The sequence below is a fragment of the Rhinoderma darwinii genome, chromosome 13 (genome assembly GCF_050947455.1).
Source record: "Rhinoderma darwinii isolate aRhiDar2 chromosome 13, aRhiDar2.hap1, whole genome shotgun sequence".
NCBI lineage: Eukaryota > Metazoa > Chordata > Amphibia > Anura > Rhinodermatidae > Rhinoderma > Rhinoderma darwinii.
The window spans coordinates 62,277,214-62,292,542 of NC_134699.1; the positions used below are offsets into that span (position 1 = coordinate 62,277,214).

The 15,329-nt window shown below is 43.9% G+C and overlaps 1 protein-coding gene across 3 annotated transcripts in view; it reads right to left on the reverse strand.

Annotated features, from left to right (window-relative positions):
* The window catches only part of SLC39A11 (solute carrier family 39 member 11), a 367,218-nt gene that overhangs the window by 259,287 nt on the left and 92,602 nt on the right, over positions 1–15,329 (reverse strand). For 2 of the 3 annotated variants that reach the window (XM_075845738.1, XM_075845737.1), the window contains exon 3: positions 13,406–13,478. In XM_075845738.1, coding sequence (XP_075701853.1) covers positions 13,406–13,478 — 73 coding nt within the window. Of the gene's footprint in view, positions 1–4,741; positions 4,857–13,405; positions 13,479–15,329 lie in introns of those variants that run through there. The other variant, XM_075845744.1, reaches the window with a different exon arrangement.

The window sequence follows — 15,329 nt, forward strand, 5'->3', positions numbered from 1 at the left end:
TTCTTAGGAATATGCAGCCAAAGACGTAACTAAAAGCTTCTCGGCCCCAATGCAAAATCTGTAACAGGGCCCTTTAACTATCATGCATCATTTATAGTACTGGTCATATGGGGCAAAGACCATTTGGGCCCCTTAGGCTCCAGGGCCCGAGTGCGACTGCAACCTCTTCACCCACTGGCTGCCGCTGTGTATTAGATGTACTTCTCATTAGCCCATTTTTTTCCATGGCTTTGAATATATTCTGTAAATGAATTACTTTTATAATGCAGCTCTTCCTAATATGACTTTCCCTCACTTTGGTGTAGATTTCGGATGTCCACATATCCAACAGTCATGTGCACAGTACTCTGAGCAGGCTAATGTCTCCCCCTTCTAACAGGATACAGGTCCAGCGAAAAGCTTAGACAGAAGCTGCAGCTGCATCCCCCTCCTCCCTGTCTACTATTTCCTGTACTACGGCAGAAATAATTTTTAAAGGGGTTCTCCACCATCTGACAACTGATGACCTATCCACCGGATAGGTCATCAGTATGTCATCGGTGCGGGTCCGACACCCAGACCCCCCACCGATAAGCCCCTCCGGGTTTCCTTCGGGCGCCGGATGTTATGGCACATAATACTATGTACGGAGCCCGGAAGCAGTTGGCTCCGTACATAGCATAGTGGCGGCGCAGCAGAACTGCAGCTCTGCTCCTATTCACTTGTATACAGTACTGCAGCTCGGACTCTATTCCGTGGCCGGAGCCAACTGCTTCCGGCACGTACGTCCAGTGCACGGAGGCACCGGAGCAGCTGATCTGTGCGGCGGCCTGGGTGTCGGACCACCACAGATCATGTACTGATGACCTATCCGGTGTATAGGTGGTCATCAATTGTCAGAATCTGGAAAACCCCTTTAAGCACTGAGGAGGTTCTTGAACATTTCCAGACAGGGAAGGGTATGACGGGCTGCAGGAAGGCTAGGAAGACTCCACTTTACCATAATAAATTACATGACAAAGTTTCATATAAAGTTTTTTTGCTCTCAGTAAGGGAAACAAAATATCAGTCTTGCAGATGTGATACCGCTTAATGGCTAACAAAAAGAAATAATACTAATACTCAAGCTTTAAAGACTACTTCGGTCTCTTCATCAGGGAGGTTTCATATAGTCACATGTACTTCAGGGTTAAAGGGTTTAAAAGGGTTCCCCACTTTAGACAATTGGAGGGTCCCCTGATAATAAACATCTTAAAGGGGTGGTCTGCTTTGGACAAGTCCTATTTGTTAAAATGTTCCCTTGACAATAAGATGATCACAAAGTGTCCCCCAGCTGGAACCCCCAGCGATCAGCTGTAATCTGTGGGGAAACCTGGCAGAAAGTATTACATTTTCCAGCAGCGCCACCACAGGGGAAATTAAATATTACACAGTACACATTGAAATCAATAGGCTGTCCTATTGATGCAAGGGCAGGGCAGGTCCTCCAGAGGACACCCTCCAATCTGGCTAATAGACGAGGGTCCTGAACTGTGGATCCCCCTCTATTAATTTAGATTTCCCTAATAGGGTGTGTAGCATCCACAGACGCGGACTGTCGTTCCTCTCACTTCGGCTCCGCTCGGCTGTGTCCCATAGGGTGCGCCCACACGCTCGTGCCCTGCCTTAAAGAGCCAGCGCGCGCACCTGAATTATATTACAAATTAGTTCTAATCACTCTGGACTATAAAAGGGGCCCTGCCCTTTCACTCCCTGTCTGAGCATTGTTTGTATTTCCCATGTTAGTCTTCGCAAATGGTCCCTCAGTGTTATCCTGTTCCCAAGTGTTCCAGTGCCCTACTACCAGTGGCGTAACTATCGCCGTAGCAGCCGTAGCGGCTGTTACGGGGCCCGCGGCATGAGGGGGCTCGTGTCGCCCGCCGGCATGGGCCCCCACCATGGCCAGAGGCTCCGCTAGCAGCTGCTATGGCTACTACAGCGCGACGCCACTGAACACTATGGCAGAGCAGGGAGGTATCTCCCCACTCTGCCATTAAACAAAAGACATGTATCCCCTATCCACAGGACAGGGGATACATGTGTGATCGCTGGCATTGATAGGGAGAACGGGGGACTGAAAGTCCCCTGAAGTTCTCCATCACAAACCTCGGACTTCCGGGGTCTGTGTCGGCAGCTCCGTAGAAATGAATGGAGCGCCGGTCGCGCTTGTGCGCATGCGTGACCAGCGCTCCTTTCATTTTTATTGAGCTGCGCAGACGCCGGAAGTCATAGGTTAGTTATGGAGAACTTTGGGGGACTTTCGGTCCCTCGTTCTCTCTATCGCTGCCAGCGATCACACATGTATCACCTATCCTGAGGATAGGGGATGCATGGCGTTACCTACAGGGGGGGACTCTGCATGGCGTTACCTACAGGAGGGGACTCTGCATGGCGTTACCTACAGGAGGGGACTCTGCATGGCGTTACCTACGGGGGGGAATCTGAATGGCGTTACCTACAGGGGGGGGACTCTGCATGGCGTTACCTACGGGGGGGGACTCTGCATGGTGTTACCTACGGGGGGGGGGACTCTGCATGGCGTTACCTACGGGGGGGGGACTCTGCATGGCGTTACCTACAAGGGGGGGGACTCTGCATGGCGTTACCTACAAGGGTGACTCTGAATGGCGTTACCTACAGGGGGAGACTCTGAATGGCGTTACCTACAGGGGGGGACTCTGAATGGCGTTACCTACAGGGGGGGGACTCTGCATGGCGTCACCTACAGGGGGGGGACTCTGCATGGCGTTACCTACAGGGGGGGACTCTGCATGGCGTTACCTACAGGGGGGCACTCTGCATGGCGTTACCTACAGGGGGGGACTCTGCATGGCGTTACCTACAGGGGGGGACTCTGCATGCCGTTACCTACAGGGGGGGACTCTGCATGGCGTTACCTACAGGGGGGGACTCTGCATGGCGTTACCTACAGGGGGGACTCTGCACGGCATTACATACAGGGGGGGGGGGACTCTGCATGGCGTTACCTACAGGGGGGGACTCTGCATGGCGTTAACTACAGGGGGGGACTCTGCATGGCGTTACCTACAGGGGGGGACTCTGCATGGCGTTCTCTACAGAGGGGGGGGACTCTGCATGGCGTTCTCTACAGAGGGGGCTCTATGGCGTTATCTACAGGGGGGCTGTAAAAAAGGCACTATCTACAAGGGGGGGGGGTTGTGTGACACCCAGGGGAGGGGGGCCCCAGTCAAAAGTTTGCTATGGGGCCCAGTCTTTCCTAGTTACGCCCCTGCCTACTACCTGTTCCTATACCCTGTGCTGTGTTGGTTCCTGAGTTCTATTGACTGTTGGAGTCGTGTTCTGCTATCGGTCACGCCTGCTATCGTACACCACGTCTGGTTTCCCCTACCGCGCCTGATATCCTCCGCCACGTGTGGCATCCTCTGCCGTCAAAGTTTCATCTGTGCCTAGCCACTGCGACTGTCTGCACTATTCAGGTACCCTTATGCTGGACTTTGTATTGATCGGGTAGTCTGTTGTTTGGCCATCTGCCTCCCCGCTACGGTGGTGCGGCCTAGTGGGTCCACTTACCCACAGACCGTGACAGTGTGTATGCCAATGGGTTTTCAAAACTAGACTAACCCTTTAAAACCCATATCATCATACAATTATTTCTTATTTTTGACTGCTTGTAAATGCAACATATTATTTAGCAGCTGATTGTACACAAATTTTGACCACTCATCAATCCCTATTCCCAGTGGGGCTCAGAACCTAATCCGTTATCTCACAAGGGGAAATGCAATTGGAAGCCATTTAAACTTTCAGTATGTTTTTGGAGTAAGAAACTGGAGAAAACGCACACGTTTGGCAAGAACATTCAAAAAAATTGTGAGCCAAAAGACTAGACACCAGGAACTGGGACAAGTCACTCACTTGGTGGAATCCCGGGGACAGAGGTACTAAACCAATGGATGCACCAGAAAAAATGTAAGCAAGTATCTGACCGGCCATTATGACAGGTCTATACTGATTAACATTAATTTTAACACGTGACCCCCGATTATTCTTGAAAAATCCGGAACACTATTCTAAAACATCCATGTGTTAACACTAAGGCTGGGTTCACACGAGCACATTAACGTCCGTAATGGACGAACGTATTTCGGCCGGAAGTCCCGGACCGAACTCAGTGCAGGGAGCCAGCCTCCTAGCATCAAAGTTATGTACGATGCTAGGAGTCCCTGCCTCTCCGTGGAACTACTGTCCCGTACTGAAAACATGATTACAGTATGGGACAGTTGTCCTGCAGCAAGGCAGGGACTCCTAGCATCGTACATAACTATGATGCTAGGAGCCCGGCTCCCTGCACTGAGTTCGGTCCGGGACTTCCGGCCGAAATACGTCCGTCCATTACGGACGTTAATGTGCTCGTGTGAACCCAGCCTAATAATACCGATCTTTTTGCAGGAGCAATATCCACGTCTGGAAAATTATTTATTAGAAACACAAAGAGATGCAATCTGTGACTCACTCGACACCCTGCCAGGCAGAAAACTAGAACTGGGATCAAATCAAAATAGGAAATTATCAAAAGAATATTAAAATTGGTAAATAGGACACAGCAGAATGATTTAGGGACAAAGAATGTGACAGATTGTGGTCCATTGTACAAACGTCACTTTTATAAAACAAACCCCAAAAACAAAAAGTTTATTCCACATTTTTGAATAGTTTAAATCACCATGCAAACATTTCCTACCTGTGGCTATTTATACATCGAGACCCGCTGGTGTGAGGCACCGAGTCGAAGGTCATATTGATATTTGCTTAACCTTCCGTAGACAGGGTCCAGGATTGTTAATGTCCATCAATACAAGACGTGAGTCCGGCTCGATGGAGAAGACCTTGAAGGGCAATCAGACAATATAACCGGTTATGGTTGTGGCATAGAGTGGGGTTTCCAAACCTTTTTAACATTGGGGAACGCCTGGAAAATAATTCTTATCTAGAGGTACCACTATCAATTAATTGTATTCAAAAACTTAAAAAAAAACAACTAAAAACAAGTAATAAGACATTAGTTATAAATCACAGGAACGGATAAAACCAGACATCACACCCTAAAATTAATTTAGACCCCAGACAGCAAAATTCAATTCAGACCCCAAGAGAATTCAGACCCTAGACATCGATGGGCAGGCTCAGTGTGTCACCCCCTACTTCCCCACACGGTAGCCCTGCAGATGGTCGCTTCCTTGGCAGTGCTCTGGAGCAGTGTCGGTGAGTGCAGGAGGACTTAGGAGCCGGAGCAATCTCATATTGGCTTACATGTAGGTTAAAGAGGCTCTGTCACCAGATTTTGCAACCCCTATCTGCTATTGCAATGTAGATTACAGTAACGTTTTTATTTTTAAAAAACGAGCATTTTTGGCCAAGTTATGACCATTTTTGTAGTTATGCAAATGAGGCTTGCAAAAGTCCAAGTGGGTGTGTTTAAAAGTAAAAGTCCAAGTGGGCGTGTATTAGGTGCGTACATCTGGGCGTTTTTAATACTTTCACTAGCTGGGCGCTCTGATGAGAAGTAACATCCTCTTCTCTTCAGAACGCCCAGCTTCTGACAGTGCAGATCTGTGACGTCACTCACAGGTCCTGCATCGTGACGGCCACATCGGCACCAGAGGCTACAGTTGATTCTGCAGCAGCATCAGCGTTTGCAGGTAAGATCGACTTACCTGCAAACGCTGATGCTGCTGCAGAATCAACTGTAGCCTCTGGTGCCGATGTGGCCGTCACGATGCAGGACCTGTGAGTGACGTCACAGATCTGCACTGTCAGAAGCTGGGCGTTCTGAAGAGAAGAGGATGTTACTTCTCTTCAGAGCGCCCAGCTAGTAAAAGTATTAAAAACGCCCTGATGTACGCACATAATACACGCCCACTTGGACTTTTACTTTTAAACACACCCACTTGGACTTTTGCAAGCCTCATTTGCATAACTACAAAAATGGTCATAACTTGGCCAAAAATGCTCGTTTTTTAAAAATAAAAACGTTACTGTAATCTACATTGCAGCGCCTATCTGCTGCAATAGCAGATAGGGGTTGCAAAATCTGGTGACAGAGCCTCTTTAAGGGGTGGGCCATCCTCCTGGCAGCAAAGGGCAGCCTAATCCAGGCTTTTTTGCACAAAACTGTACGGACCTGTAGTGGTCCTACGGGACCGCGGCTGGATAACACTCGCAAACAGTGGCAGATTAAGTAGACATTGACCCAGGGCTGCTCCCCAAACTTGGCCCCTCTCTTCCCGACCTCCATCCTGCAATGCCATGTCTATAGTGAACACCAACTTTCTGTGCTAGCATTGACAACTGGCTGTTACCATTCCCTCCTGCAAACTGACAGTTTCCAAACATCGATGACAGTATCAGACTGTGTAGGGACACATCCTCTTGACAAGGGGAATGGTAATAAACAGTTGTCAATTAGGCCTGGGCTACATGGAGACTTTTTGTGGAATTTAAGATTTCTCAAAACCCAACTGTCCATGTGTCATTTTCCCATACTGAGAAGATTGTGCCAGAATATTGTAAAAGAGGGAATTCCAGAATTGAAAAAAGAAAAATAAGGGTATTAAATCTATCTCATATATCTATCTATCTATCTATCTATCTATCTATCTATCTATCTATCTATCTATCTATCTATCTATCTATCTATCTATCTATCTATCTATCTATCTATCTATCTATCTATCTATCTATCTATCTATCTATCTATCTATCTATCTATCTAGATGAAGTTTGTTCCAGCATACTGTAAGAAAAAGAATAACAGAACTAAAAATAAAAAAGTATGTCATATATGTTTATATACTTCATGAGACAGTCGCAGAGTGTTCAATTCCATGGCCTGATAAAAAGAGAATTTCAAACTATGACATAAAAAGAAGACCGGTCTGTTCCGCTTCTTCTGCAGATAAAACTGAAGACAAAGTTTCTCACTTATCCGAATCTGGAGCTTCAGAGGAGTCGCTTTGTTTAGATATTCCCTTTTCTCAATATATCCAAGGAAATTAGAAATGCTGTCAATGTGGAGGCTTGATAGGAAAGATGAGAAGAATTGTCAGCCTAAGTGTCCCGACGGTTTAGGTGTGAGGAGATGTTTGTCAGCATTGGCTTCTCCATGACGCCGGCATAATAAAGTCTAATTTATGTGAGAAGATGTGACAGCGTGCAATGTGGAATAATTATGTTCCTCAATGTGGGGACTGGTACGTTCGCACTGTGGCAGGTTCCCTTATTTTCTCCTCGGCATCCAGTGTTTCCTTTTCCTGTAACCCAATGAAGCGGCCGATTGTAAGTCACCTCCCCTCCCCCCCCATTATCCACCTCAATCACCTCTGAGTTCCTTCTAGAAGGATAAAGACTAATCTCATTTTCTAAGATGAAAGGCCTCGTACCAAAGTATGAATTTTTAAGCCGTCTTCATATTAGTCTTTTCTTGTAAGTCAAATTTTATCCTATCCGTATTCAAAAATGCAAAATTATACTCATCCGCAGGGAAAATGTGAGTTTTGAATACACCCAACTGTGTTGTGGATCCTTCGGAAATAATCTGATCGCAGGGGCATAGGTATAAGGGATGCAGTCGCACCATGGGCCTGGTATCTGAGGTGGCGCAAAAGCCCCTCTGACACATAAGAAGTGTTATGGGTGGCACATTGTCTCAGTGGTTACACTAAACAAGTGTAATTATTTATATAGCCCCAATGCCGGGCCTACACTAACTACGATCGGCCTTCCTTAGGGTGCAGGAACATTCAAACCGATGACGTCATCACATTGGCAATGAAAGTGTGGATGTTTCGTAACCCCCTAGAAGGCATGTGGACAGATTTGAGGGCCCCAAGTCCAAATCTGTATCATTTATAATGCTGGCATCTTCTTATGTGGCAGAGAGGCCTTTGAGCCCCTTAGGCATGAGTCCACGTGTGACTGCTACCGCTACACCCCCCCATAGTTATGCCCCTGTTGAAGGCTCAGCATGGGGACTACATAGATAATTATACCAATCTCCTATTAGGACCTTCCAGATCTGATCTGGTGGGACCAATTTATAAAGAAATATATATATACACCAGGCCTTATGCTGTCTTTAATCGGGTTGTGTGATGAAGAAAAGCCCTTTTTAAAGACAAGCCGACACGGCAATCAGCTGATCACAATGGGTCCGATTTCTCTTGCCCCAGGTGATCAGTGTTCATCGCAGAGGGAAGCAGTGGCCAGCCCCACATTTCCCCTGCAGGGGAAATGTAGCATTACATGGCAGTCATTCAAATGAATAGCCGTACATGTAACGCTAGAATACACCAGGTTTGCCAAATCAGCTCTGCATCCTAGCACGTGAAGGGGGGTCCCAAGCAGGAGACCACGCTCTATGATGTCCATATGCTCTAATAGAGTATATGTACAGGGTTTGGCCAAATGGGACCATTACTTTAATTCCTGGCATAACATTTCTAAAAAGTGTGTCAAATACTACAATACAAAACTTCAGCCACTGAAAGTGAATTTTGCTATCGTTCGCTTCGACATGTCCACGTGGCACATTGAAATTTATTGTCTCGCCTGGTAGATCTATTTTAGTGGAGCATAATAAATTAGGTAAAATTGCAGGACAGAAGCAGGTGAAACATGTGCATTATGTATGGAGTTGCTTGGTAACGCGCTCTCTTATTACAAGTAACGGGATCTTGCTCTGCTTTGCGGGATATAGGGCAGTTCACGGATCTGAGCAGTGCAGCCAGTTACTATGTAGACAATAGATTTTACGACAAAGCTCTCCGACGTGGTGAAAGACTGAGATTCCTTACAAGATGTGTCGCTGACATACAGTACTGCGCAAAAGTTTTAGGCAGTTGTGAAAAAATGCTGCAAAGTAAGAATGCTTTCAAAAATAGAAGTGTTAATAGTTTTTTTTTTATCAATTAACAAAAAACAAAGCGAATGAACAGAAGAGAAATCTAAATCAAAATCAATATTTGGTGAGACCACCCTTTGCCTTCAAAACAGCATCAATTCTTCTAGGTACACTTGAACAAAGTCACAGATTTTGTAGGATTATAGTCAGGTGTGTGATTAACCAATTATACCAACAGGTGATAAGGATCATCATTTACATATGTAGGTTGAAACACAGTCATTAACTGTTACAGAAACGGCTGTGTAGGAGGCTTAAAACTGGGTGAGGAACAGCCAAACTCTGCTACAAAGGTGAGGTTGTTGAAGACTGTTTTATGTCACAGGTCCACCTGGAAATGTCCGGAGAAGTCTGGCCAGAAGTGGTCTTCAAGGAAGAATGCAATTTTAGGATAAATTATACTACCAAGTGACAGGTAACAAACTTAAAGAGGACCTGTCACTAGATGATATAAGTTGAACTGGTCTTCCTGATTCCAACACTGTTTTTCTTTTTTTCCTGAACCCCCTCATTCCAGAGATATGGCCACTGTTATGTTGGTTCCCTCTATGCTAATTTGCTGGAGTTAGCCAATAGGGTGTGAACTACCTTCAAGCTGCTTTGTGCTGATTGGTCAGCATCAGAGGCAGGGAAGCTAGCTCCACCCTGTTGGCTAACTACAGCAAATTAGCTTATAGGAAGCCAACACAACAGTGGCCATATCTCTGGAATAGGGTGGTCCAGGAAAAAGAGAAAAAACTGGAATCAGGGAGACCGCGATATTCAGGTCAGTAAACCAGTTCAACTTATATCATCTAGTGACAGGTCCTCTTTAAAAAAAAAAAGCTGGCAGTCATCTTCACTGGAGAAATATTGTGTGTGCTATCAATATGTAGCACTGTTTTTTCTGAAGACTAGTGAGTGACTACTGGAGTAAGGAGTAGTCACCCACTTCCTCCTGTGCCTGTTGCTAGGCAAATGCTTGGAAGTATTTAGGTTGGCCATTATGTCACTGTTATTTAGGTACCATACTGTATGGTGTTTATTATTAGGCACTGGATGGTATATAGTTTTGTTCACTGTATGACCATATACTATATGGAAGGGGAGCCAGGAAAATCTACTGTGAATCTATGTTTTTAAAGGAATTGTCAGGAGTGACATCATTGATTTTACTGACCGCTATATGAAGCAAATGGCTCATCTCTTGGAGTCTATAGAGTCCATAATTACTACAGGGCACTCTCAAATTAAAATGGGGCTGTCTAAACTGGACGATTCCTTTAAATTGACTGGCAAAGATAAAACTCAGCGGACTGTAGCCTGGAATATGGAATGAGAGGTCTGCTCATCTGAGCTCAGTTATCACCCCGGCTGCAGTCTCTGGATAAGCGGCGTACAGAATAATTCCTTTCATATTTCCTCTCCATGCATTTAACATTTCACCCAGTAGTCTCTAAAGCAGTAACTCTTGTTTATTCACATCCCTAAAGGCCAGTAATCCTTGTTTTGAGGTTATCGCACTGCTCCATAATGAGGTGGAACTGACATGCCATTAATATGCAGAATACAGATTACCCATGCATATGATTTCTAGAAGCTTAGGAACAATCTCGGCTCCCCCGCTTGTTTTCTTTTTACTCTATCAGAAATAGACCAGTGCACTTGAGTTACGTGACCCTAGGGTGATCTCATAAGCATATCACAGTGCAACCCCCGTAAGAAATATTGCAAATTGCAAAGAATTCAATCTCTTTATTCTTTGAATTAACATCTCGAAAGTTCAATTATAGATCCTTCACTCAAGAGTCCCGAATTCACTTGTTTTATACAGGACCTGGCAGCTCTCCTGACGTGTCTGTCTTAGTAAATTCTTATTCCCCATGAAATAGCAATGCTGGAGCATATTTGCCTAGAATTGTGTGTTATTTTGTTCCTCTGTTGTTCCTCCTGGAAATGTATGAATACATTAAAAACTGGGCTTTATCATTTCCCTGGTCAAAAGAGTGTAAGTCCTGATTGGACAGTGTCCCCATTGACAAGGGAAATAGCTGCTCATACTTTTCCAGGAGGAATAACAGAGGAACTAGAAACGAGTTCTAAGAAAAGAGGTTCCAGCATTGTTATTTCATGGGAAATATCAGGACAGCTGACAGGTCCTCTTTATTGTCCAACCTTTCCATAGATGGGCATATGGGACTATAGTCTGGGACTGGCCTATCAGTAGAAGTAATTTGACAAGAATTTTACATTTGCCGTTCTATGAAGGGTACATGGGGGGGGGGGCAGACTATATTTGCAGATAGTTTTTCCATGGGTTTTCCCACTGAATACATTAAACTCCTATCCACAGGATGGGTGATAAATGTTTTCTGGCTCGGGACTCCACCGCTGAGACCCACACGATCATTAGATCACGGATTCCTCCTTACCTGCACATCTGTGGTGAGGAGGAGTTTGAATGGAGCGGCATTTAAATAGCCACTTGCAGGAACGGGAGAGTTGGAAAATTAATGGAGAGGTGGCCGTGAATGGGAAGACCCCCGTTCTCAACATAAGTGCGGGTCCCAAAGGTCCCAGACATTTATCACATACCTTGTGGATATGCCAAAAATGTCTGAGTTGGGTATACCCCTTTAAGGGATTTGATGTAGGGAAAAAAAAGTTATGTGTTTAGTGCATTGATAATATTTTCCGCAATGACTTAATTATTATTAATTATGTTTTGATTTGATTATTCTCTACTAGAATTATAATGTGATTAGCAGACAATTAATTATCCCACATTACATGTGAGCTGTCCACCATTCATCCTGTGTGGTCTGCTGATTGACCAGATCTAATAATGACCTAAGCATATTGTTTCCGGATACACATTGCAGAGATAATCAGCTAATCCTCTGTCGTTTCCAGGCATAATTACTGAGCAATTAGAGTAACAACTAACACCGGTATTGTAACTGCTACAACTTCTGCTGTCATGAGACAGGTTCACTTTATACACTGGCATCTACAAAATACCCGTAAGGGGTTAAACCTGTCGGTGCTAAACTGTCCCACTATACAGCGTCCACAAAAGGTATTATATTACATTATACTGTATTTTACTATTTGGTCTCTGTATGTTGATATCTTAGCATTGTATGTTGGTATTATTGGAGGTATAAATAGGACAGTATTGTTTAGTTATGTATGGCAGCATTATTTATTTGTACTTTATAGCAGTATGAATTATTAGTGTGACGGAATTATGTAAATTGTATGATAAGATTATTTATGTGGACAGTGTGGTGGGATTATGTGTACTTTTTGACAGTATTATTTATATGTACAGTGTGGCGGTATCATGCATACTGTATGGTAGGATTATGTGGACAGAATACTGGCAATGTGTGTACTTTATGGCAGTATTATTTATTTGTACATTCTGGTGGTATCATGGATATTGTATGGCAGGATTATTTATGTGGACGGAGTGGTGGGATTATGTGTACTTTATGGCAGTATTATTTATGTGTACATTCTGGTGGTATCATGGATATTGTATGGCAGGATTATTTATGTGGACGGAGTGGTGGGATTATGTGTACTTTATGGCAGTATTATTTATGTGTACAGTGTAGCGGGTTTTGGATATTATATGGTAGGATTATTTATGCGGACTCAGTAGTATGATTATGTGTATGTTATGGCAGCATTATTTATGTGTACAGTGTGGCGTATCATGGGTATTGTATGGTAGGATTATGTGTAAAGAATGGTAGTATTATGTGTACTTTATGGCAGTATTATTTATGTGTACAGTGTGGCTGTATTGTGGGTATTGTATGGTAGTACTATATATGCGGACAGAGTAGTAGGATTAAGTGTACTTTATGGCAGTATTATTTATACGTACCATGTGGAGGTATTATGGGTATTGTATGGTAGGATTATTTATGTGGATAGTATGGTGGGAATATGTGGACTTTATGGCCGTATTATTCATGTTTACAGCATGGCAGTATCATGGGTATTGTATGGTAGTATTTATATATGCGGTCAGACTAGTAGGATTATGTGTACTTTATGGCAGTATTATTTATGTGTACAGTGTGGCAGTATCATAGGTATTGTATGGTAGGATTATTTATGTGGACGGAGTGGTAGGATCATGTGTACTTTATGTAGTATTACGTATGTGGACAGAATGATGGGATTACGTATAGTTTAAGGCAGTATTATTTATGTGTACAGTGTGGTGGAATAATGAGTATTGTATGGTAGGATTATTTGTGTGTACAGTATATAGAGGCCTTGTTTATATTCTTTCTTTGGCCAAATTCTATGAACAGTATGGCGACACACAATGGGGACAATTTAATAGAGGAATTATTGTAAATAAACCCCAAATTATTTAGTAGCATAACCCGCATTTCCCAACCGTGGAGCGCCGTTTAAGCTACATTGAAATTTCAGAGTCCATACCTGAACGCAGATACGCCAGTCCTTGTAAAAATGCCCCATTGTGGGAAACCAGGCAACCATTGATCTATACAATCTGAACGAAGAAAATAAAAGCAAAACATAATACACAAATGTTAAAGAGTTGAGAGTAGCAATCAGCGTGTTCTAGTCAAAGAAATTACCCAGGAACCCGAAAGCAAATTATAATATAACGTTCATGGGAATGAAAAATAAATAGCGTAATGTGGAAATTACCAATTAGAAAATTACACATAATTATCTGGTACTGGAAGATTAATTGGTTCATTCTGAAGGGCTCTATCGGTTAAAGCTAAACCATAAGTTAAGTTGGTGGAAAAAATGTAAAAAAAAAGTTTAGATAAAAAGCCGCCAAGCTTTATAACTACGGCTATTGACAATATTTTTGAATGATTTGTGTATTTAAATGTGCTATTTTCTTTTTCTTATCTGGTCATTCCTAGCTACAAAGATGTGGGCTGTCATGTGGCCATGTCTGCATAGTAATGCAGGACTACCCTCCCCTTTGTATTAATAATAAGGACGTAGATGGAAAACGGCTAGACTATGGGAGTTACTTATACGAGACTGAAAGACAAGCAGTGAGGAGATGGGAGAGAGGAGGAGAGAGCAAGTCTGTACTTGTAAGCAGCCTGGGTGACCGGGTGACCAAAGACAGCCCCATAGCATCCAAAATGTCTGACGATGGTTGCCACTTCCTGTCCCCAACTACATTATTAAGAGCAGCTCTGAAGTACAAATTGCTGATCTAGTAATGTGCAGACTTGTAGGCAAATGTAAATTACAGATAAAATCGAGTCTAATTGAACATACTGCCGTTGCTGAAAGTGATTCAGATAAAGGTTATTTGACCTGTATGTGATTACTGTACGGTGTGCACTATTTTAGTCTACTTTAAATTGCAGGCTATATGATTTTATAGTCGTTCTATAAAACCGGGTTATAGTTCATTGCACTAACGAAAACACACAAGAGCAGCCAGACAAACACCCAACATCAGGGACAGATGGGATCATACGGGCCTCCGAGAAAAAGTTGCATCGCTGCCTTATTAAAGAGCTTTAAAAAGAGCTGGAACTGCAGTCATAAAACACGGCGTTACTTAGTCTACAGTTGTGTGTTATATTTTATAAAAATATATTCCTTTTATTGTCTGAATTCGGTTTTCCATTGGTCTTCATAATATTCCATATACTGCAGCACTTTTCTTCTTGGTCAGAGTCTATGGGGGAATTTACTATACCAACCTTCCGATAAGTCTTGAGAAAAGTCGCCAAAGGGCCTTAAAGACTTTTGGCCTTTTTCCCACGTCCTCACCATTTTTGGTGAAAAGGGGGTGTGGCTTTGCCAAAGGGGGTGGAGTCACAGAGGTCCAACAAATTTATTATAATTTGCACCAGAAGAAACTATAGTGGAAATATATGCGAGCTCCTGTGGGGTATAGCACAGTAGAGGCTTGTCCAGGGTCTGTACCTTGTACCTCCCATCCGACTACCCCCTGCCACCCCAATCAGACAATTAAATAATTTTAAAAAAGAAAGAAAAAAAAAAAGTATGCTTACCTCACCGCCCCTCTTCTCCCCTGCAGGTCCCCTCAGGCTCCCTTGATGTCATGCGGCTCATACAACGTACTGACGATGGGCAGCTTCAGGACATTGTATGTGACGCAGCATTGATGACGTTAAGTGCTGTGTTGCATTAAGGCCCCGAGGCTGCTCTTCATCAGGAGCTTGTATGCGTCGCGCGGCATGCTGAGGGAGCCTGAGGGGACACGGAGGGGAGAAGAGGAGCGGGGAGGTGAGTATACCTCTTATTTATTTTATAGCTGATGGTAAAAGGGGAGACGGGTTGCACATGGCCGGCCGAAAGATGCAACACATTTCTTAAGAGTATCAAAGGGGAGAGA